Genomic DNA, 21,455 nt, shown 5'->3' with positions numbered 1-21,455 from the left:
GAAGAATAAGACTGGAGTAAAACAGTAATGAGAGTTGTCTCTAGACCTCACAGCAGCAATTAAGTTGCAGAATGTATAAATTCACAGATTGGGTATGCAGTAAAAGCAGAATTGTCTTAATGGCCTGACCTTAATGTTCATACAGATTGGAAAGAGTACAGTCGCTGAAGTTAGAAAGGTAATGAATTTCTTAAGTGCTTTTTGGAGCAATGTATTCTGCAATCAACAAAAGGGCAGGCCATATTAAATTTAGTAAGGAGTAATGGACCAGATTTAGTTATTATTCTAACACGAAGAATACATTCATAATTCGAAGAATTCAATGTTTGAAAAGGAGAAACTTAACACAGTTAGCAAGATTTTAGATATTGCTGAGACTAAATTAACGGGATAAGACAGAGACTGATGACAGCAAACTGGTCAAAACTATATGGGGTAAAACTATTATGGGGTAAAACTAAAGGTGAACTGTGGGAGGAGTTCAAAACTTCACCTTATCATAGGGCCAGTATATATCCCAAAGGGTCAAAAGCTCCACTTATCAAATAAAACAGCAATGATTGACAAAAGAGATGACGGATAACATAAAACTAAAGGAAAGAGCAAACAAAAGTGTGAAGAATAATGTAGATCCAAGCGACTGCAGAAATATAAAACAACTGCAATAGAAAGAGGCAAAACGTAGGAACAGCTGCAAAAAGGGAACACGAAAATACAAAACATTTTACAATTGTAATAGAAGAAAAAAGTGTAGTCAGGTTATTGTGGGACGTTTAAAAGCAGATACAGTTAATGTCACAAATGCGGAAATGGAAAACTTGTTAAAAAATTAATTTGTGTCAGTCTTCATAACTGAGGAAGAGGATAAAATAACCAACATTCTCGGGAAATTAGTATTGCATCAAGGATTCAAACTCACTAAAGTTACCGTAAGCATGAAAATAATATTCGAAAAATAATGATACGAAAGACTGGCAAATCACCAAGATCTGATCATTTCCAACACATTGGTTTAATGGAAGTAGGTGAAGCAATTGCACATGCTTTAGCCATGACTTTTCAATCTTTCTTGGTTCAGAATTGTTGCTTTAGATTGTAAAATCGGAGATGTAACTATATTATGTAAAAATATGAGAGAGAAACCAGAAAATTATAGAAATGTTAATGTAACATCTGTTATGCGGAAGATATTGAAATCTAAGTATGGAGGGATTAAGTACAGAGCGAGATGTGTGCTGTGTATGTGGAGCTAATTTGGATTGTAAGGGGTCAGTCATGTCTAGTGAACTTAATTAACCTTTTCTAAGGGCATAACTAAAGTAGCAGACTGGGGAATATCTGTGTGCATAGTTTATATTTATTTATATTTATTTATTCGATAGCTTTCCACAGTAGAGATTGTTAGGTGAAATTAAAGCTCGTGGGATTGAAAACATATAATTATAAACCTGGCTAGGAGATAGGGGATTAGAAAACAGAGGGTGGGAAAATGGGTATTTAATATGTTCTGAAGCCTCAACTATTCACTATATTTATGAATAAAGCTTGAATACTGGCATCTACACGACAATGTGGAAAAAATCTCCAGGTATGCCCTGCCCTCAAAAAGCGAGGCAAATACGATCTTTCCAATTCCGTCCCATCAGTCTATTCTCAGCAAGTTTATAGATGGTGTCATTGTCAGTGAGATCATGCATTTGCTCAGCCATAATCTGCTCACCGATGCTCAGTTTGGGTTCGACCAGAGGCACTCGGCTCCAGACCTCATTACAGCCTTGTTCAAAACATGGGAAAAGGAGATGAATTGCAGAGTTGAGATATAAGTTACTATCGTTGACATCAAGGCACTATTTCACCAAATGCGGCATTAAGGTTCCCTAGCAGGATTGAAGTCAATGGGAATCAGAGGAAAACTCTGCATTGGTTGGAGTTATATCTCGCATAAAGGAAGATGGTTGTAGTGTTAGAGGCCAATCTACTCATCCCCAGGACATCGCTGCAGATTTCCTCAGGGTAGCTTCTTCGACCCAACTGTCTTCAGCTGCTTCATCAATGACCATCCCTCCACCATAAGGTCAAACGTGGAGACTTTTGCTGATGATTGCACAGTGTTCAGTAACATTCGCAACTCCTCAAATACTGAAGCAATCGTGCCTGCATGCAGGCCTGGACAACATTCAGGCTTGGGCTCATATGTCGCAAGTAAGATTCATGCCATACAAGAGCCAGGCAATGACCATCTCCAACAAAACTGAATATAAACATCTCCTCTTGATGTTCAATGGCATTCCAATTCCTAAATTTCCCACCATCAACAACATCCTGGAGTTACCACTGACCAGAGGTTTAACTAGACCAGCCATATAAATACCGTGGCTACAAGAGCAGGCCAGAGGCTGAGAATTTTGCAGCGAGTCACTTATTTCCTGCCACCCCAAATCCTGCCCACAACTACAAGCCACAGGTCAGGAGTGTGATGGAATACTCTCCACTTGCCTGGATGGGTGCAGCTCCAACAACACTCAAGAAGCTCGACACAATCTAGGACAAAGCAGCCCGCTTCACTGGCACCCCATTCACCACCTTCAACCTTCACTCCCTTCACCACCGACGCACAATGGCAGCAGTGTGTACAATCTACAAGATGCACTGCAGCAACTCACCAACGGTCTTTCGACAGAACCATCAAAACCTGCGATCTCTACCACCCAAAAGGACAAAGTCAGCAGATGCATGGGAATGCCATGATCAGCAAGTTTCCCTCCAAGCCATACATCATCCTGACTTGAACTATATCGCCATTCCTTCATTGTCACTGGGTCAAATACCTGGAACTCCCTTCATAACAGCACTGTGGGTGCACCCACACCACATGGACTAAGGTGGTTCAATAAGGGAGCTCACTACACAACCTTTCAAGGGCATTTAGCGATGGCCCTTACCAGCGACGTTCACATCCCATGAACGAAAAATAAAAATGACTTAAATAACACAATAGAGAGTCAGCTGTCCAGGTTTCCCGATGACAAACATTGCTGCCACAGTGAGTAATATAGACATGAGCATAACATTACCAAGGGACAGTGATAGATTAATTATTTGGGGGAATCGATTTCAAAGCAGGTATGTTTGGGTCCATCAATGTTTGAGAAAAATGGATAGATTCGAGTAGTTGTAAATGGTGAACAGCTAGGAACAGTGGAGACCCAAAGACATGTGGAGGTTCATGTACGTAAAAATATTTTTTAAAAATAAAGTGGGCAGTTAAAAAAACGTAATTAAAAAACAAAAACCCACTAATGACGTTTTAGTATTTCTATCGAGAAGGTTAGAATATTATGACAATATCCTACATTACAACAGTGTTTATGCTTCTGTAAAGTGCTTTAGAGAAACACCAAGGTTGTGAAAGGCGCTACATAATGCACGTCTATCTTCTCCTTCTTTATAAAGGAGAGCAAGGTTTTTTTTCAAAGACATACAGAGTCCTGCTTACACCACATCTGGTGTACTGTTTATAGTTCTGGGCACCACATCTTAGGTAGAATAGTTTGAATTTGGGAGGAGCGCAGCAAAGAGAGGCCAGAATGTTAACAGTGCCGCAAGGCTAAATTATGACAAGACGTTGCATAAACTCTGCTTGAATGTGATAGAATATATATTTAAAAAGTTAAGATATAATTTTATTTGTGGTAGTAAGATTTTGAAAGAAATTGATAAGTTAACTAAAAATAAATATTTTTCGCTGGTGAGGGTGTCTCCGACAAGGGGACATAATTTTGAAAACAAAGCCTTTTTATTTCAGGAGATACGAAACATTTCTTCACGCAGTGGAAGCTACAAATGTGAATTCAGTCCCACAAAAAGCAGCAGGTACGACTTGAATGAATCACTTCAAATCTGAGATCGATAGAGTTTTGCTCGTCAATGCTCTTCAGGGGATGGAGACAGGCCGGGTGTTTAGTTTAGTTTAGTTTAGAGATACAGCACTGAAACAGGCCCTTCGGCCCACCGAGTCTGTGCCGACCATCAACCACCCATTTTATATGTAGTAAGGATGCAGATCTTCCAGGTTTTCACTAAATGGCAGAAAAGGCTTGAGAGGATGAATGACCTCCTTCTATTCCCATGTTCCTGTGTTATGCTTTCCTTTGGTAGCCAAGCAGGCAAGAACTGCAATGGATCAAAGTGAAACTGACCAATTACATTCATCCCGTGTGTAGGAAGGCCAAGACTTTGTCCAGAGCACTATAACCCCTAATGACGAAGTTCCTTAAATGGTTAGGACAAAGCTGTAACATTATACAAACCCGTTCTTAATGTGAAATGATGATGTAAAACTGCTTTGTGCTGCTATTTTCCCATGTCGCAGCTCTGATATTCAACAGATGTTTCTATATTTTTAAGATAAACACTGAACAAGGAAGTCAAAATACTGCAGTCACTGCATTTGGAATATGAAGCGGTTTGGTGCCACCGTGAGGCTGGTATATGGCAGGAGGGGAAAAAAGTGCAAGAACTACTCCGCAGCTCCGGCAGGATCTGAGGGGAGAGAAGCAGTTAACGTTTCAGATCGATGGCCTTTCATCATAACGCATCAGATTTATGGCAGAAATAATTTTCTTTCTTGTCCCGACCATCTCTCAGTCTGTGTAGAGTGGCGGCACATTCCCTTTGTTCCAAATGCCCTCCAGTAGGTGGAGGCACAAAAGTTAAGCTGTTACAAAGAAGTCCTTTCCTGGTGTTATTTATGAACCCTGGACTTTAATTGTAGTTGAATTGGAAAGCGCTGTTTGTGGTGGTACAGTGAACTGTGAGTTTGAATGCATATTCTGGTGTACATTACGGTTACTTATGGATATCAGGGAGTATTTGTGCAGACCATTTCCCCAGGATGACAATTGGTGTGGTGAGGTCTGCAACAGGTAGCTCTTACCAGGTCTTTAGTGGGATCCAGTCTGAGAACCAGAATGTCCCTCAGCACGTCAATTATATCAGTAATTCTAATACAAATTTACAGTAGCGATTTGAATAATCTTAACCTGAGGTATCAACTCCTGTTGAAGAAATGCCGACTATTATTCGTTATCCTGATCACCAGAGGACGTTCAGTTCTGTATTAATGATGAAGATAACTATGTATAAACACTATTTAATTTCAACTTGAGCTATTAACTGACAAATCAATATTTATATACAGAATAGTGATCCGAGGGCTTTCATTATGTGCAACCACCGTCGTTAACCCAATCGCCAGCAGCACAGTCCCAGAGATGGACAATGACCTCAAGCTTGTGGTCCATCAAATGAGTTACAGGAGTCCACTCCCACACAGTGCAGAACTCACGGTATGTAGCCAATTGGGACAAAGCATGATACAAGGGATGAGGGACATATGTGGACAGACCAGGGAACTGGAACAAAAAAGATTAAGGGGTGATTTAAAAGAGCTCCCTTAATATTATGACTTCTTATAGAGTAACTACACTGAAATGAAGAAAGGTGTTTTGTTTATATCGTGCCTTTCTAGTGATTTCAGGATGTCCCAATGTTGACAACACATTGCATCAATTAGTCGGTGAACTCCGCCCACTGTATCGGCTTTATGTGTGGTGAATTGTTGAAGCAGAGAAGTCACAAAACTAGCAGCATCTGGAACTGGTAGTTTTTGTACCACTGTCAAGGGTTCCTCGAACGTGGTGCTACATAGCGGCGCAGTAATACATGGCTGAGTCAGACAGCTGGGTGTGTGTAATGTTTAAAGGGATATTTGTGTTCGTTCTGTCCTGTACAGCAGAAAACCGCTCTGTAAAGGCTGGTGCGTTCGCTTCATTCCCAGCAGTATGTCTGACCAGCATATACTGAAGGCCTTTTCCAGAGTACTGTACATACCAGAATAGGTTAGCGGCTGTGTAAGTGGCGGGGTAGTTACAGGACAGCACTACAGTATCTCCTTCACTCACTGTTACTACTGAGGGCACTTGAGAAAGTTCATCCTGCCGGCTGGGGTCTGGAAACAAAGTAACACGAAGGTTTCAACAGAAAATTTAGGAATAAAGGTTTTTTTTTCATACTTTCCGCGAAACAGATATTTGCAAAATACAAACACAGACACATACACTCATATACACATAGTTCCCTCTATTTCAGCAATTAACTGCACTGCCAATGTAAAACAGAATGGCAAAGTTAAAGCTTTGGCCCCTCAGTCAGCTGATGCCAGGCTGTGGACGGTGTAATTTGTCTCTGAGCGTGAGAATAAGTGTGTGTCCATCAGCCCAGGCTTGCGTTCTCGTGGGAAAATGCTCCTCTCCGGATCTCCTGAATTGACAGTGGTCAGTCTGTTTGAAATAGTCTACGGACAGTCACTGACTGCTGAGCAATGCCCGAAGAACAGCAAGTCATTAATACAGAGAAAAATTATTAGAAGAAAATATCAATAAAATTAATAAGCCAACAAATTATTACGATCTCATGAATTACCTACTTGTTAGAACAGTTGTGAGGAAAAGTAACGCTTTGATGGGTGCTGTTGTGGTCCATAAGGTACACTGGGAATCAGAAGCCATGTTCGTGTTTTATTCTGTGTGCAAGTTCTTTCCTCTACGGAAGTATGCACTGCAATGCAAGAATTTAATTATATCAAACTACCGCATTTGCCTTTACATGAAAATGAAACATGCAAATCACAACTCTCAGTTTAATCTACCGAGCATATCCTAGCAGCTGATAGGTGCAGTGTTGGAAAGGGTGGGACAGCCAAACAAAGTGAACAACCAAATCAAAGGCACAGATTAATAACTACATCCCAACCTCAGTGTTGACTATTATTTCTTGGGAACCATTGGCCATTATTATTTGATTGGCAACAATGATTATTGTTGTTGTCTCAGATCAGTTTATGGGTGGTACAGGATCAGTAATGTAGATACCTGTTCAATTTTTTGGGTGGTATGGTTTCAGTATTTCGGGCATGCTGGTATAGTCTCAGCATTGTGACGGTATAAAGTCAGTATATGCACCAATGAAAGATCACAGATCTGTAATATTAGTTGTTTTTCTCTCTACAGATGTTGCCTGACTTGCTGAGTATTTCTAGCATTTTCTGTTTGTGTTGCATTTTATGCACTGTGTAGGATCTGTATTGTAATTATATCAAGTCATTGTATGGGTTGTATCAGATCAATACTATTTTTGCATCCAAACAATATTTGACTGGTATATCATAAGAACTGTGCTTATCTAAGGACAGTACATGCGTGATATCGGATTTCTATTGTGGGTGTGAGTTAGTTTATGAGTTGTAAGCGATCAGTATTGTGGTTGTATACGATTAATGTACTGTTGGCATAGGATCAGTATTCTGATGTGATGATCTGTTCATTTAATATTTTATTTAGAGATACAGCACTGAAACAGGCCCTTCGGCCCACCGAGTCTGTGCCGACCATCAACCACCCATTTATACTAAGCCTATTACCCTCTCACATCCCCACCTTTCCTCAATTCCCCTACCTACACTAGGGGCAATTTATAATGGCCAATTTACCTATCAACCTGCAAGTCTTTGGCTGTGGGAGGAAACCGTAGCACCTGGCGAAAACCCACGCAGTCACAGGGAGAACTTGCAAACTCTGCACAGGCAGTACCCAGAACTGAACCCGGGTCACTGGAGCTGTGAGGCTGTGGTGCTAAACACTGTGCTACGGTGCCGTCCCAAGTTGACTTTGGCTCAGTACTGTCATCCATTAGACCAATTTGTGCTGGCATGCGATCAGCCCTGGTCTTTTTTATGGGTGCTTATATGATCAGTATTGTAATTATATAAGATCAGTTTATGATTGATAGTCTATAGATATTCTGATGGTATGTCAATTTATGAGTGACACGGGTTCAGCATTTTCATTTTATGGCTAGTTTCTGGATATGTGGACGGTATTGTGATTGTATAAGATCAGCTTATGTGTTGGATAGGATCAATATTGTTGTTGTATACAATGAGTGCTTGAGTGGTATAGGCTAAGAATTCTGTTTGTCTAAAACCAGTCTATGAGTGGTGTAGGATATACATTATGGCTAGAAGGTCAAGTTAAATGTAGAATAGGATATGTGACCTGGAGGGAAACTTGGAATTGATGGTGTTCCCATCCAACTACTGCCCTTGTCCTTCCAGATGGTAGAGGTCACGGGTTTGGAAATGCTGTTAAAGTTGTTGTTGTGCATCTGTAGATGGTGCACACTGCAGCCACATTGCACCGTTGGCTGTTTAAGTTGGTGGATGTTCAATCAATCTGGCTGCTTTGTGTAAGAAGTTGTCAAGCTTCTTGACGGTTCTTGGAGGTGCACCCATGCAGGTGAGTGGAGGCATTCCATCACCCTCCTGATTCGTGCCTTCTCGATGGTGGGCAGACTTGGGGGATTCAGAAGGTGAATCACGCATTGCAGAATCCCCAGCCTCTGACCATCTATTGTAGCCACAGTGTTTGTGTTCCTGATCCAGTTGTGTTTCTGGTCGATTTGCGAATTCCAGGATGTTGTTGACGGGCTAATCGATGATGACAATGTCATTGAATGTCATGAGGAGGCGGTACAAGTCTTTCTGTCGGAGACGCCAATATCTGGCACATTAGCGTGGTGCGAATGCTGCTTTCCACTTATCAGCAAATGCGTAGATGTTATCCAGGTTGTTACATACTGGTGAGGGATGGGAGGGATGTTTACCCCTTTTTCACCTCTCAACTTACTGAAGGCAGTGTGTTTTTAAAAAATTGTTTTAACCCCTGAGCGTTTTCAGTGTCAAAAGATAGACAAACGTCAGGTTTTCTCGTAAATTTAAAGGAAAGATACATGTTTATTATACAACATCTGAAAATATGCGCAACTTCACCCACTCTCACAGGCACGCATTCACACACGCACTCACAGAAGAAAAGATAGTGATTAAAAGATAACATGCGTTTATGTCTGATAGTTTGGAAATAATTCACTGTAAAACTTGCTTCCCCCCCCCCTCCCCCACCCCCAGAGTGAAGACTTGAAGTGATGCAGGCCTGTTTTTCTTTCTCTTTCTGGTTCACTGAAGAAAAAAAAAAGAAACTCAAAAAGTTCAGATGGACGTATGCATAAAAGCAGATATCTCCTGTCATATCCTCGACACAATTCAATGGCGAAAGCCTTGTTTGATTGCTTAGTTAGGGAGTTCAAGGCCAACTCCGGTCTCTACCTACCTGCAGTTTAAAGATGGTGATCTTAGGCGGGGTCCTTCCTCTGCACTGGAATAGATGGAATTCTCACTTTTGAACTAATAACTGAATGAAAACCAAAACGGATTCCACTCCAATTGTTGCAGAATGTGCTGCACTTCACTCACGCACCGCCTTATTAATCAGTTTGAATGAAGGCTGCTTTTGCATGCCTCCAGTCTGCTTGGATTTGTTTCATAAGTTCATGATATAGTTCATAATTTCTGAGCGTGACAAGATCTTACTGCATGTGGACATGGACTCTTTCATCATCTGGGGAATTGGAATTTAACCATACTAGCATAGATAATTTATGGCACAGAGGGAGTCCATTCGATCCATTGTGTCTGTTCCAGCCGAAAAAAAAAGATATCCAGCCTTATCCCACGTTCCAGCTATTGGTCTGTAACCCTGTAGGTTACAGCACGCCAAGTGTATATACAAATAGTTAATAAAAAATGCGATATGTGTTTCTGCCTCTACCCACATTTCAGGAACTGTGGAACTAAACACTGCACACTCATCAGCAACATCCATACTTTTGACCTTACGATGGAGGGAGGGTTAGCGACGAATCAGCTGAAGTTAATTTGGCCTAGGATACAGTCCTGAGAAATTCCTACAGTGATGTTCTGGGGCTGAGATGACTGGTCTCCAATGACTACGACCAGCCATCTTCCTTTACGTTAGATAGGAATTCAGCCAATGAAAAGTTTTCCCCTGATTCCCATTGACTTCAATTTTACTAGGGATCGTTGATGCCACACTCAGTCAAAGGCAATTACTCTCATCTCACAACTGGAATTCCGGTCTTTGATCCATGTTTGGACGGAGGCTGAAGTGAGATCTTATCATTCCAATGCATTACACTGTATCTTAAATTCGTATCTTATCATTTCAAGTGCATTATATTCTACCTGAGACCCATATCATATGGCTAGAATACATTTGAAGTGACATAGCATGGATTTAAGTGACGATAGAATGCGTTTGCAGAACTATAATACGGTGACGATATAATGTGTTTGCAAAACTTTGATATGGGTTTCTGATGCCATAGAGCGCATTTAAGTGACATGAGCTAGTCTAAGTTACAATGTCATATTTTTGAAGTGATAAGGCACGGGTGCGAGATACATGCGAATGTATTTCAAAGATTCAGCCACGAGTTATTTACATGATAATACGTGGTTGGCAATGCAATTCAAACTATTTGAAGTGATCAGAGACACCTTTAATACACAATATAAGGTATTTGGTGGGTTAAGGCACATTTTTTGCATGCAATATAATGTATTTGAAAGGATTAAACGCATGCATAAGACATAATTTAATGAATTTGATGTGATCAGACATGGATTCAATACAATAGGTTGCAACCAAAGTGTTAACATATTTGGCTCAAACTACACGCTGTCTAAGGCTTTGACATGTCTCTTAAAGTGTGATGTCCAGAATTCAGCATAATATTCCAAATGATGCTAAAGAGTATTTCATAACTGTTTAGTATAACATCCTTTTAAAAAGGTAAGGATGCTGCGGATTTTAGACATTCTTCTCAACTTGTCCTGCTCAACTTGAATGATTTGCATACATGAACTGCAGATGTCTCAGTTCCGTTTTAAAATTATTCAGTTTATTTTATATGTGTCTCCTCATTCTTCCTAGCAAAATATGCCATTTCGGATTTATCTGTGCTAACTTTAATCTGCCATGTGTCTGACCATTTCACCAGTCTGCCTATGTTCACCTAAAGTATGTTACTGTATTCCTCATCAGACACTAAATTTCCTAGTTTTGTATAAACATTTCAAATTATGGCCTTTCCATGTCATTAACATGCATGAAAGAGAGCAGTGGTTCCAATACTAACACATAGAGAAGATCACTGTGAACTTTGTTCTAGTTTGAAAAACAAACATTCATATCCACTTTGTGCTATCTGTCCGTTGACCAATTTTATAGCCATACTTCTACAGTCTCTTTAATTCCAAGGGCTTTAAATTTGCAGCACGTCCATTTTATGGTGCTTTATTGAATGCGTTTTGGAAATCGATATACACAGTATCAGGCACACCTACCTCACTAAACCTCTCTACTTGTGTCTTAAAACCATTTCTCATCACGAAAATGCATCTGTTGCATCTTAAAACCGTGTTTTATCACTTCAAATGGATTGCATTCTAAACTAGTGAGTTTTCAGTTCAATTACTTTCTATCACGTTAACATTAATTTGTTTGTTCAGGTGACTGTAACTAACAGCTCTGATGATCCAACCTAATTGACTCTCTGGAGGTGAATATCAGATATAAGTGAATGTGTTAAGAGCTTATTTCAGAGGGCAAAGTATACCAGCACAGAAAATGCATGCACCAGGAAATGGACTGGTATTTTCCATTTATTACTCTGTTCTTGCAGCTTTCGGTGTTCCAGGTAAAGTTTTGCAGTAAATGAGAAACTGGACACAACAATGTGCCATTGTTGAGTCGCTGCCAATCATCATATTGGCCCTGTTTCCCTCTCAATCACCTTCTGAGTTTTCAGTTCAATCAACGCAGTAGCTCAGCTCTCCACTGTGTGTTCATTGTTATGTCGATTGAAATATGAAGCTCATTGAGTTAATAACACAGAGAAGCCTTTTACAATAGCGCTCTCTTCTGGATTATTGTAAGGAAAGTTTATTCTATAAAATGTTCTTTAATTTCCAAATATTATTAAAATGTATCTATGTCTACGCACAGCTCTGGAATCAGTTTTCATAACTTGTTTACCCCTCACAGTTCCATGGATCTCCCACCTACTTTGACAACCAGGTTGATTTTCTTCCAGTGCCCGCTGTCCAAAAATGTAAAAGGTTCAGGCAGTTCTGGAGGACATCATTGCAAAATGAAATGTTTAAAATTATATAATAATATCTTTGACATTGTAATGAACTTTGTGACTAGGGATGTGAAACTAGATTGCAAAGACTGGAACCCGTTTATATGTATTTTCTGCTTCTGTTTCCATAGATGTTGCCATTGACCTGCTAAGTATTTCCAGCATTTTCTGTTGACACTGCATATATTTGTTGTTGTTCATTGTGCACTGAGTGATTTTACCAAACCATTATCAACTATGATCGGCTATGAAGACTATCTATAAGTCCTTCTGTCCGCTGTTACCGTTAACTGGTGCAGTCCGTTCTCCTAATAAACACATTTTATTGTCTACGCCATGTGAGATCCTCCAGAACCGAAGTTCACTGCACCCATACTCAACCACTTTATCTGGTGAATTATATTGTGAACTCAGTTTTCATTCTGAAGGTCGTGGATTCAAGCCATGCTCCAGGCCCTGAGTCCATGACCTAGCTCCGTGCCCTCCCAGTGAATTTCTGAGGGAGAGCAGCACTGTCTGATCTGTCCTTCTTCGGAGGAGATGTAAACTGCTTCGACGAGTAAAGCATCCCATCACACGATTAGAGGAAGGGCACTACTTACTCCTTGTCCCAAAAACAGCATTCCTCCCCCAAACACCACCGGAAGTAAGTGCAGAGGAATTTGTCAATGTTCTCACTACTGTTTGTAGGACCTCACTGGCCGCTACATCTCCCTCCATTACAGGAGTCGCTGCACTGTAAAAGAACTGCTGATGTTCCTTGACCTGTTTCCACAGGAGCCAAACCTGCACTGTATCAATGTCGTTCATTTAAGGTGTTGTCATTTCTTAATAGCTTCTGATATTTATTTTAAAGTTGTTATTACACGTGTTTTACTTCCTACCATTCACTTGATTTTAGTATCATTATACTTCATGCTAATTACTTATTGTCATTATTTACCATGTTTAAATATGAATTCAGAATATTTCGTTATTAATTACAAGAGTCATTTTGGCATTCAATTTTATGTGTTTGGGGGTTGGTTAGGTCAGTTGGCTAGAAGGCTAGAACATAATGCATAAAAATGCCAACAGCGTGGGTTCAACCCCTATACCGGCTGTGGTAGTTCATAGAGGCCTATCTTCTCGCCTTACCCCGCGCTTGCAGAGTGCTGGCTGGCTGTAATAGTTCATGGAGGCCTGTCTCCTCGCCTTGCTCCACGCTTGCAGAGTGCTGAGTGGCTTTGGTAGGTCGTGGATTCCCACCTCCTCACCATTCCCCATGCTTGCAAAGTGCTGATCCTCAGGTTAAAACATGCCTTTGGTCCTTCTGGGACAATGATAAGTGCAACAATTTTGTCTACCGAACACTTTAATATGGCAGTGTTCCTTCTACTTCTATAATATATCAATTTTGCATGAAGATAAAAATAAATCTTAGATATTATTTTATATTTCTGGTCCCAGTTTTATATGGGACGATCATTTTTAGTACACATAAGTTATCCGTCGGTAAACCAATCAGCTTCAATCATTAAATCAAGTATCAGTGTTGTAAATTTTAAAGCAGTCTCCCACCAATCTGATGTTGTACGTGTGAGTCTGATCATTGATTCTCTCCTTCTCTGTCTCTTCCTCCCTCCCCACCCCCAACAGCTAACTTGGTGACAGTTATGATTCTGTCCCGAGGAAGGTGTGGTCTCTCAGGATGTATCACTCGGTACCTGATATCCATGGCAGTGACAGATCTACTGGTTATTATCACCGCTGTGATATTAAGTCGTCTTTGTGCTATTTATTTCCCATTCAGTTTCCTTTCCTCCACTCCGGGCTGTAGCCTCGTTAGTGTCCTAAGCTACGCTTCCACAGACAGTTCCGTTTGGTTAACAGTCGCATTTGCATTCGATCGCTTTATAGCCATTTGTTGCCCGGAGCTGAAAATGAGATACTGCACTGAGAAAACGGCGGCTGTGGTTGTAGGAATGGTCGGCGTGCTTTGCTGTTTCAAAAATATCCCTTTCTACTTCATGTATGATGCTATCTATATAATTAATAATGTACCCTGGTACTGCAACATCAAAGAAAGCTATTATGTTTCACTTCCATGGAGAGTGTTTGACTGGCTGGACTGTATTCTAACTCCATGTCTCCCGTTCATCCTGATTTTGCTGCTCAATGCTCTGACAGTCAGACACATCCTAGTGGCCAGTAGAGCTCGCAGGAGTCTCCGAGTCCACAGCAATGGAAAGAAACAGAGTGACCCAGAGATGGAAAGCCGGAAAAAGTCCATTGTTTTACTCTTCCTCATCTCGGGCAGTTTCCTTCTGTTGTGGTTGACGTATGTTGTAAATTTCCTATTTGTGCAAATTACAGACAATAACTATTCTACAGGTTCAAATTCCAATGACCCAAAGTTTATTCTGCAGGAAAGTGGATACATGCTTCAACTCTTTAGTTCCTGTACCAACACGTGTATTTATGCAGGGTCACAGACTAAATTCAGAAAGGAGCTGAAGGATGCGGTAAAAATACTCCTTCAATATAATTCCTAAATGGCATAAACAGTGAAAACGGCTGAATAATTTGTTGCTGTATTACTGTCTCAGTTTTCAGTTACAGTAAAGAGGAACTGAAAGGTTATTCAATATTAGAACAGTGTCTGAACTGGCTATTTACATTCTAGTTTCGGCTATAATATGCATAACGTGAGATGTCCCTGAAATGCGGGTACAGTAGCCGAATGGATATGGTACTGAGATGACAACCAAGAGTTCCAATAACACGGTTAGGAGTTGGGAAATTAAATTAAATTAAATTCTGGTTAATTTTTAGTTGGCAGCAGAAGATGCTCGTGAAAAGCCGCTGGAGTTTGACATGCACCCAACTGCTTCAGTAACATCATTTAGGAATGGAACTTTCCACCCGACCCGGCCCGGGTCCACATATGACTCCAGTCCCATATGATGGGGTCCCTCTAACACTTTACCTCTCTCCCTTACTTCCTCCTTTTCTTTTATTTCTCTACCTTTTCCTCCCTTTCCAACTCTTTGTTTATTTCTACTTGATTGTAACTTTACCCGAGAATTCTTATCTTTTGGAAGCATCACAGGTCACCCATTGGCTGCAAATTGATTATATTTCCAGACCATCAATTACTGTTGCAAGAGCTTGCGAGGTGAAGCAGTTCCACTCCAGCTCTGCTTTTGGCTGGCAACAGGATCAGTTTAGTTTTGTAATGATGAAAGTTTATGGAAATTATAAGCCAGTTTTGTAATGCTATAAACTCAATCTATGATTTGTGTAGGATCAATGTTGGGATACTGTATGGCCAATTTTGGGCTATACGGTGAATAATATGGGCATAAATTCTGTATATGGGTTATAGAGTCCGTTTGTGTGTATAATGTCAGTATTTGTGTTATTTTATTTTTTTATTTAGAGATACAGCACTGAAACAGGCCCTTCGGCCCACCGAGTCTGTGCCGACCAACAACCACCCATTTATACTAACCCTACAGTAATCCCATATTCCCTATCACCTCCCGACACTAGGGGCAATTTTATACCGGCCAATTTACCTATCACCTGCAAGTCTTTGGATGTGGGAGGAAACCGGAGCACCCGGCGAAAACCCACGCAGACACAGGGAGAACTTGCAGTATGGGGTAGGATTGTGGGTATAAGGTCATTATATGGGTTATAGGATCAGTATTGTAATTATCATGTTAGAATGTGTTTTATAGGGTCAGTATTGCAGGAAAGGGCCTGTATATGTGTTATAGGGTCGGCATTGCAGTTGTAAGGTCAATATGTATTATAGGGTCATTATTGTGGTATAAGGCATGTAAATGCGTTATAGGGTCAGTGTTGTGGGTGTAAGGTCATTTCATGGGTTAAAGGGTCAGTCTTGTCGGACTCTGGATTAAATGGAAGGCAGCACGGCAAATGCAATATAGGAATAGAGGAAAACAAATAGTTCCTTCAGCCCATGAACTCTGTTCTGCCATTCAGCATGATCTTAGCCGATCTATATCCTAACTCTTTGCACTTGTCTTGACTCGGTTTCCCTGTCCTTATCCAGGAAACCTCTATTGATCTCAGATTAATTGAGCTAACATCCACTGATTTCTGTGAGTGGCCGATTCACACTTCTACCATCCTTTGTATGAAACTGTTTCCTAACCTCTCCTGTATGATTTGGCCCTAATTTTACGATGATATCCTTTTATGCAAGACTCCCATATCAGCAGAAAACGTTTCCTCCACTGACCCAATCAATTCCTTTCAAATTCCTAAGAAACTCGATTAAATCACCAATTAACTTTTCATGTTCAATCGAATAACAGCCAACTAACAAGCCTGCTAACATTCTGGAGAATCCTTCCAAAGCCAATAAATTATTTCTAAGGTGTAGAAGCCAGAACTGTACACAGTGCTGCAGATGTGGTGAAACGAAGGCTTTATATAGCTAACGCGAAACCTTTATATTCTATCTGTCTGATAATAAACCATTAACCATGTTGATTATTTTAGTAAACGACTGCTACATTTTACTGATCAGTATACACAGAGCTCTAAATCTCTTCGAACTTTCACTGTTCCTCGCTTTTCACCATTTAAGCAATATTCAGATCTATCCATTTGTGGCCCAAAATGGAAAACCTCACACGTACCTCAGTTATCACAGTTTTGCCCACTCACTCAGTCAAAGTCTCTTTACAATTTTATGCTCCTGTCTATACTACTAAAAATGCCAACAATCTTAGTATCATTTGCATAACGCATACATGTCTTTCAATTGTGGTATCAAAGTTATTAACAAATATCGTGAGAAGTTGAGGCCTGTGAACATATTCCTGTGGCCACCACTAGTTGCTTGCTTCCAATTCGAGTGCATAGGGTTGCAACTTCAGTCGAGGCTGCTAACTTTAAAACAAAAGATATAAACTTCCCCGACGAATTAAAGAATTACACGACAAGGTTTAACGTTTTATGACTTTTAATATAACAACTAAACTAAAAAAAAGATAAGCAAATTACATTTAATGGGTAGCTAATGCCTTAAATTACAGACAAATATATTTCCCATTAACTTATTAACACGTTCGAAAACCCCACACTACATTTGTACATTGCACAGTGTTCTCAGTGAAAAGGTATATTTGCACTTAAAAGTCCCAAACTCCTCCCAGTTGCAGTGGGCTAGATCTCCCAGTGTCCTTCTCAAAGCCAAAGTCCTCTTTGCTTACTTCTTCCAAGCACATTCTACTGGACTTCCGTATAAGGCAATCTCTGGTGGTCTTTTTTCCTCTGAAATCCTCGAACATTCACACTGGATTCAAATCTAAGCAACCTTTTGTTGTATCAATGAGTTGAGAGCAGCTGGTTCTCCAGAAAACAGCCCACTGGTCTCTCTCTCTCTCTCTCTCTCTTTCTTTCTGTTTAGATTGAGCATCAGACTGCTGGTCTTACTTTCAATTTCAGACCTAGGAAAGCCTGGTGAATTAATCTGGATAAAAGTCAATGGTTATTTGCCTTTGACAATTCTCACAGACGATATGTCTGATCATAACAAAATCGCCTGGTCCTTCCTTTGTTTCCAAATGTGACAAAGTGCAACTCAAAACTGCATTGTAGAGTCCCTGGAAACCTGGGAGAGAAAAACACACTGTCTTTTAGGAGTTGCAACGTTGCACCCTGCTTTCAAAAGGGCCTTTAATCTGTGTTCCTTGTTCTCATGGTAACAAAGACATCTGGCTTGTCTCTGGGCAGATTTCATGTGCTGTCATATGTTTCCTCCGAATGTCAGAATACCTTGAATTCGGCCAGTGGTCAGGGACAAAAGGGTGTGACTATGAATGAGGCAGGTAGAGGGATCCAGGAGGTAGTGTTGCAGGAGCCTCAGCCCTTGTCCTTGTCCAACAGCTTCGAGATTCTTGCTCTTTGTGTGAACGAGAGCAGGGACTGTAGGGAGGATGAGCAAACTGACTATCGCACCGTGGTACTGGGAGCCAATCAAATGGGGGGAGAAAAGAGCAATGTAGTCGTATTCAGGGATAGCATATTTAGGGGCATAGACACTGTTCTCTGTGGCCAAGATCGAGAGTCCCGAAGGCTGTGTTGCCTGCCTGGTGCCAAGGTTCAGGATATCTCTTGTGGGCTGCAGAGAAACTTGGAGTGGGAGGGGAAAGATCCAGTTGTCTTGGTCCACGTGGGTACCAAGGAAATAGGTAGAACTAGGATAGAGGTTCTGCTGAGGGAATATGAGTAGCTGGGGCTAAATTAAAAAGCAGAACCAAAAAGGTAATTATCTCCGGATTACTACCTGAGCCACGAGCTAATTGGCACAGAGTCAATAAGATTAAAGAGGTAAATGCGTGGCTCAAAGATTGGATTGGGAGAATTGGGTTGGTATTCGTGGGACATTGGCACCAGTACTGGGGAAGGAGAGAGCAGTTCCGATGGGACGGGCTCCACCTGAATAATGCTGGGACCAGAGTCCTGGTGAATCGCATCACTAGGGCCGTAGATAAGGCTTTAAACTAAATAGTGGAGTGGGCGGGGGGTGGGTGGGGGGGGTGGTGGGTGGGGAGGAGGGTTCGGTTACATGGAAAATTAGGAAGTCAAAGTTAAAGGAGAAGGTCGGAGTGCAGGTTAGCGATGAGGCTGATTGTTACCAGAAAATAAAAGGACGGGATAGAACGTGTGAACGTCATATTGCACAAAGGAATCATACAAGAGTTGGGAAATTTGATAATAGAACAAACTTAAAGGCTTTGTATCTGAAGTGGCTGCAGGGAAACCAAGTTTGGGAATTGAATATTCAAGGGTACTCACTATTTCGGAAGGATAGGCAGGAAGGAAAAGGAGGTGGTGTAGCTTTGTTAGTAAAGGACGAACTCAGTGCTTTGGTGAGAAACGATCTAGGCACTGGAGATCAAGGCGTAGAATCAGTCTGGGTAGAAATAAAAAATAGCAAGGGAAAGAAGTCCCTGGTTGTAGTAATCTATAGGTCCCCAAACAGTAGTTCTGCAGTGGGGCACAGTATTAACCAGGAAATACTGGGGGCTTGTAAGAAAGGTACTGCAATAATCATGGGTGATTTTATTATGCATATAGACTGGATTAATCAAATTGACAAGGGTAGCCTCGAGAGAGAGTTCATTGAAGGTATTAGAGATTGTTCTTGGAGCAATATGTTGTGGAACCAACCAGGAAGCAGGCTATTCTAGATTTGGTATTGTTTAATGAGGTGGGATTAATTAATGGTCTCATAGTTAAGGATCCTCTAGGAAAGAGTGATCATAGCATGCTAAAATTTCAAAATCACCTTGAGGGGGAGAAACTGGAGTCCCACATGAGCGTTCTGGAGTTAAACAAAGGTTTAGGCATGAGGACAGATTTGGCCCTAGTGTACTGAGCAGGAAAACTAAAAGGTAGAACAGTTGATGAGCAGTGGCCGATTTTTAAGGTGATATTCAATTCCTCCCAACTAAAATATATTCCAGAGAGGAAGAAAGATTCTAAGAGGGGGAAAATCATCCATGGCTAAGCAAGGAAGTTAAGGATAACATAAAGACAAAAACTAAGGCATACTGTATTACAAAGGCCAGTGTCAGGCTGGAAGATTGGGAAAATTTTAAAGATCAACAAAGGGTTATTAAAAAGGTAATAAAAAGAGCAAAGGTAAATTATGAAAGAAAACTAGCGCAAAATATAAAAACGGATAGAAAAAACCATCTTTAAGTATATAAAAGGTAAGCGAGTAGCTAAAATGAATGTTGGTCCTTTGGAAGTTGAGACTGGGGAGTTAATAGAGGGGAACACGGAAATTGTGGAGACACTAAATCAGTATTTTGCCTCAGTTTTTACAGCGGATGACACTAGCACCATCCCAATAGTAAAAGGAAATGCAGAGATCATAGAAAGAAAAGAACTTAGTTAAATCATCATCACTCGGAAAAAGTACTGAGCAAACGATTGGGATTGAAGGCAGACAAGTCCCCAGGGCCTGATGGCCTACATCCTAGCGTCCCAAAGGAAGTGGCAGTGGAGATAGTGAATCCATTGGTTATAATATTCCAAAGTACTCTGGATGCGGGAAAGGTTCCAATGGATTGGAAAAATGCTGATATAACACCGTTATTCAAAAAAGGAGGGAGGCAGAAAGTAGGAAACTACAGACCAGTTAGTTTAACATCTGTTTTTGGGAAATTGTTAGAATCCATTATTAAGGAAGTAATAACAGGAAATTTAGAAAGTCAAAACGCAATCCATCAGAGTCAGCATGGTTTTATGAAGGGTAAATCGTGTTTGACTAATTTGCTAGAGTTCATCGAAGTTGTAACAAGCAAAGTGAATAATGGGGATCCTGTAGATGTAGTATATCTGGACTTCCAGAAGGCATTTGATAAGGTGCTGCACAAAAGGTTAATACACAAGATAAGATCACATGGGGTTAGGGGCAATTTATTAGCTTGGATAGAAGATTGGCTAACCAACAGAAAACAGAGAATCGGGATAAATGGGTCTTTTTCTGGTTGGTAAGATGTAACCAGTGGGATGCCACATGCTTCGGTCCTTGGGCCCCAACTATTTACAATATATATTAATGACGTGGATTCAGGGATAGAAGGTACTATAGCAAAATTTGCAGATGACACTAAAATAGGAGGGATAGTAAGTTGCAATAAAGAAATAAAAGTTTACAAATGGATATGGATAGGTTAGGTGAATGGACCAAAATTTAGCAGATGGAGTTTAACGTGGATAAGTGTGAGGTTATCCACTTTAGTCGGAAGAATAGAAAGGCAAATTTTTATCTAAATGGAGAGAAATTTCAGAATGCTTCTGTGCTGATGGATCTGGGTGTCCTCGTGCATGAATCACAGAAAGCTAGTATGCAGATATAGCAGGTAATAATGAAGACAAATGGAATTTTGGCATTTATTGCTAAAGGAATAAAATATAAAAGTAGGGAAGTGTGGCTGCAACTGTACAAGGCATTAGTGAGACCGCACCTGGAGTATTGCGTACAGTTTTGGTCCCCTTACTTGAGGAGGGATTTGGTTGCATTGGAGACAGTTCAGAGAAGGTTCACTAGATTGATTCTAGGGATGAGGGATTTGTTTTATGAAGAGAGATTGAGCACATTAGGCCTTTACTCTCTAGAATTTAGAAGAATTAGAGGAGATCTAATTGAGGTATATAAGATGATCAAGGGGATTGGCAAAGTAGACGTAGAGAGGATGTTTCCTCTTGTGGGGAAATCTAGAACGAGAGGTCATAGTTTTAGGATAAGGGGTATCAAATTTAAAACAGAAATGAGGAGAAATTACTTCTCTCAAAGG

At 40.6% G+C, this 21,455-nt stretch overlaps 2 protein-coding genes across 2 annotated transcripts in view; both read left to right on the top strand.

The window, feature by feature from the left end:
• The window catches only part of LOC137348767 (zinc finger protein 850-like), a 546,053-nt gene that overhangs the window by 489,092 nt on the left and 35,506 nt on the right, over positions 1–21,455 (top strand). The window lies entirely within an intron of this gene.
• On the top strand, positions 11,607–14,657 carry LOC137349277 (probable G-protein coupled receptor 139). Its single transcript, XM_068014807.1, has 2 exons — positions 11,607–11,676; positions 13,762–14,657. The coding sequence occupies exons 1-2, from the start codon at positions 11,607–11,609 to the stop codon at positions 14,655–14,657; spliced, it is 966 nt and encodes a 321-aa protein (XP_067870908.1).

Source organism: Heterodontus francisci, chromosome 34 (assembly GCF_036365525.1).
Source record: "Heterodontus francisci isolate sHetFra1 chromosome 34, sHetFra1.hap1, whole genome shotgun sequence".
In the NCBI taxonomy this organism is placed as follows: Eukaryota; Metazoa; Chordata; class Chondrichthyes; order Heterodontiformes; family Heterodontidae; genus Heterodontus; species Heterodontus francisci.
This window is presented reverse-complemented; position numbering and strand designations above follow the sequence as displayed.

What these genes read in the sequence shown, in the direction of transcription:
- LOC137349277 (XM_068014807.1), top strand. Translation starts at nt 11,607, where the DNA reads ATGCATGCACCAGGAAATGGACTGGTATTTTCCATTTATTACTCTGTT. An exon ending in TGCAGCTTTCGGTGTTCCAG is followed by an intron (nt 11,677 to 13,761) that starts GTAAAGTTTTGC and finishes CACCCCCAACAG; the next exon opens with CTAACTTGGTGACAGTTATG.